This window comes from Haemaphysalis longicornis, unplaced genomic scaffold (genome assembly GCF_048455015.1).
Source record: "Haemaphysalis longicornis isolate Haplotype H1 unplaced genomic scaffold, Haemaphysalis longicornis Haplotype H1 scaffold_7, whole genome shotgun sequence".
NCBI lineage: Eukaryota > Metazoa > Arthropoda > Arachnida > Ixodida > Ixodidae > Haemaphysalis > Haemaphysalis longicornis.
In genome coordinates this window covers 43763248-43766894 of record NW_027526422.1, presented here as the reverse complement: position 1 = coordinate 43766894, position 3647 = coordinate 43763248, and the positions used below count along the sequence as shown (strand labels likewise).

General features: G+C 45.9%; 1 protein-coding gene across 1 annotated transcript; it reads right to left on the bottom strand.

Annotated features, from left to right (window-relative positions):
* Positions 1 to 335: 335 nt before the first annotated feature.
* On the bottom strand, positions 336 to 968 carry LOC144146276 (uncharacterized). Its single transcript, XM_077678237.1, has one exon. It carries the CDS (start codon positions 966 to 968, stop codon positions 336 to 338), a length of 633 nt encoding a protein of 210 aa, XP_077534363.1.
* Between the last annotated feature and the right edge of the window lie 2679 nt (positions 969 to 3647).

Genomic DNA, 3647 nt, shown 5'->3' with positions numbered 1-3647 from the left:
GGCGGTCAACCAGGACAAGTACTATACCTGCAAGGAAAACCACTACTAAGCTTCGAACATTCACGCCCGTAAACATTATTGCTTTGACAATCCTTTCACCAAACCGAAAATGTTTAGTTACTTTAGATTGGCAATAGAGGTAAATTCTGGTTACACAGGATGGTTTACATGAAATGGAATTTAGAAACATGCAGCCATTTAGTGTCAATTCACTGCGAATAAAACCATTTTTACGCTGCGCATAAAATTCAGTTTGAGCGCACACAATAGAACAGAGAACCTACCACCCCTTGTAGTTGTAGTAGTCAGCTTCTGATACAATAGAAAAGAAGAACCTACCACCCCTTGTAGTTGTAGTAGTGAGCTGCTGATTGTTTTGGAGGCGAAACACGAAAGTGGCACCCGTCCAGGGCGCCAACTGCTTGGGGGAAGCCCGTGACGGCGTGAAATTCAAGCATGTGCGCGGCCATTCCATCCGGAGGAACCATCCCCATCCAGTCGTCCTCAAGAATTGCGATGACAGCAGCACAAAACTCTCTGAAGGACACATTCACAGTTGATCGTCCGATGCCGGACAGGAGGGCGATCGTCCTGCCCTCAGCAGTAGAACAGAGGCGGTAAAGGTCCACGGCCACGCGTTTTTCAACGGAGATTGGGTCTTTCATCACTGTAGCCTGGCGCTCCAGGGAAGACCGACAGGACTCCAGCAAGTACCTGAATCTAACTGGTGTTACCCGGAAAGCTTCCTTGAAGTGCTGGTCACCCAAGTGTGGCACGGTTTCTTCGAACCACCGTTCATTTTGCTGGAAGGTCATTCTTGATCGGGGCAGGCTTTCAGCCGCCACTGCGGCAATGACAAAGTTGTCCGCACAAATACGATCTTCAATATCTTTTGATATTGCCATGTACGACTCCATTTCCACTTCAAATGCTAGCTCTTCGCGCAAGCGCTGGGCTCGGACGCACATGTAGGCAGCTTGAGGCAGCTAGAACGCGCTTCCATTCGCTCTCGTCGGCGTTGGCACTGTTGTTTTCCGCCATTTTTGTACGCTCTGCTTTGGATGTGCTACGTACTAGTGTTAGCTGTTTACGCACTTCTGGCTTAGCAAAACTTCTGCTTTTTTTGCTTAATAAGCAATCAAAGTATTATTGCCGTTTTTTAAAGTAATAAAAAACAAGTTTTCAATACCTCACGCTTATTTTGCTATATTTAACAAAATCTTTACGCCGGCTATCGTCACTGTCATCACGGCCACACACCTTATTTCGTCGTGCAGCCAAAGTTTAATGCGGGAAGCCCAAGTGCACTTAGCGTAAGTGCACTTAAATAGGCACTTTTGACAGACAGACAAAATAAAGGGCTATAAAATAAAATAAAAGCCCAACCCGTACCCCATACGTATCACGGGTGACGCCAATTAAAAATAAACAAACTGGACCGAAGTCAAAGAGTGTTTTTACGAGAGGAAAAGAAGAAAGAAAGAAGAAAGAAGAGAGATCTATCACGCGAAACCAAGTCAAGGGAGGGGACGGGAGGCAATCAGTGGTATTTTTTAAACTATTATGTGGAAGCTCGGTTATGGGTCAACATGTCGGTCTTCATACATGTGATACAGGGGTAGTATCTTGTTTTTGACCAATGTTGACCAATTTCCCTGAGTGGGTATGCTTGGCTTGACAAAGGTGCGCCGGGGACGCTGGGTGGTCGTTGCGAGGCACGTTCACACGAGTGCTGGGCATTTTCTTGGTTTTGTTAAGTGCCTGGCGGCCGCCGCGAGGCCCGCGCTCATGTGCGCGCGCTCGGAAATTTCTCGGCATTTTTTAACATGACGGACACAAAAAATTACGATTTGCTAAACAGCTTCGCTGCTAAAAAATCCAGGGAGTCGTGAGAAACGGCCCACCCAAATGCGTGCAACATCATACATGCTGTAAAAATATTCGTGAATGACTGGACGGGTAATATTGAATTACGCGATATTTACCCCTTTGAACGTAGGTCCGCCTGTAGGGGTTAAAACCTGCCTATTTCAAGCATACGGTTAGACTGAGCAAAACGTGCTTTTGAGCGAGGTTATTCCTGTCGTGATTTAGAAATGGGATGCGAGTAATAGAGACACGAAGGGGCAGCAGGACAGACGCAAACTCACGACCGGCAGCTTAACTCCACCGAAAGATCCGCCTGAAATACTCCGGTACATTCGAATGAAATGTACATCACAAGACAAGATTTATTTTTGAAAACGAATGCGGCGGATTCCCTTATATTAGCGTGCGTGAAACACGTCCCCATCAATGTATGGGCTATAGCGCCAGGATCCTGTGCGTGTGTGTTTTCGTTTGTTTCTTATTTCTAAAAGGACGCAGGGCAGGTTTACGACGGTGTGGCAAATGTACGGGTATGCACGGGTATCCTCGTCTCTCGGCCGTTTCATGAAGGTAACTTTTGTCATTTAAATCGCCGGCATGCCACCTTCACCAAAGCAGCCTTCGTCGTTCCCAAGACGGCAGACGATTGCGCTCATCCGCAAGAAAAGTCTGCAGGAATTCAGAAATTGTCTACTAATTTGTAGTATTCTTATGACGCTTGTCTTGAATGTGAGGTCTTAGCAGCCAATATTTTTAGTTTTTCAAAATTCTGACCAGCCAATTATCTCTGTTTACACTATTATGACGAATAAAGGTATCGCTTCCACCAAATTTGTATTTTTGTGAAAATTCAGGACGTTAAACGGTTCGAAATTTTCGCTTTTTTTCCCTGATTTTTTGATTTTTGAAAATTCTGTTCGACCAATTTTCTCACTTTGCACTATTTAAAACGATTACAGGTGGAACTTCCGCCTGTGGAACTATAAAACTCCAAATTTTTCGAATAAAACAAACTTGTGCTTTTGTCTTTATGCCCCTTTTAAGACCACCACCATTGCTGCCATTAATCGATGTTATCAGCGACATTAAGTGGGCGCATCGTCAGAGGTCGAAGTGCCGTGAGTGATGTTGCATTTCGAAAAATTGACCTGCGTCTCCCCTTGCACCTCTAGAATAAGTAAGTGCGCTAGCTACTTTCGAAGCTGTCTTTAGAATGCAGCTGAAACGCCATGATAGGTGGTGAAGAAAACACTTAGTCGCAACCAGCAAAGCTCGGGCGTTTATTCAAGGTAAGTGATGCTTTGCTCAATGCTCACGGCAACAGAATCGGTGAAAAGTTGTGCTAGAGGATATCTCGAGGACAAAAGGACCGGAGGCACTTAAAAACCCGGTGGGTAAAACGCGCATGTAGGTACATATACGTTACGGTGTGCGCGCACCTCATTTCCGAAGCACCCGGCTACAGGCACAGGCAACGCGAAGCGCGCATGACCTGGTACAAACATGCTTCGCGGTAGCTCCTCCCCCAGGACTGTAAATGTTTCCCCGGCACAGCTGGCTCTTTCACGCACCTGCCTTTTAGGCAAAATAAATTAAAAAAAAAAAGAACGACAAGGACAGATGCTGTTTAGTGTAGGTCACACAGCAGCGTGCAACTGGTATGGCCCCTTTGCCTCATTTGTTTTGGTTTTGATTTTCGACATGTGCGTTGTTATTCTAGGGGAGTTGACTGGGTGTCCACCGCTTTAGTTGGGCTGCAGGACGTGCTTTGGGCTTTA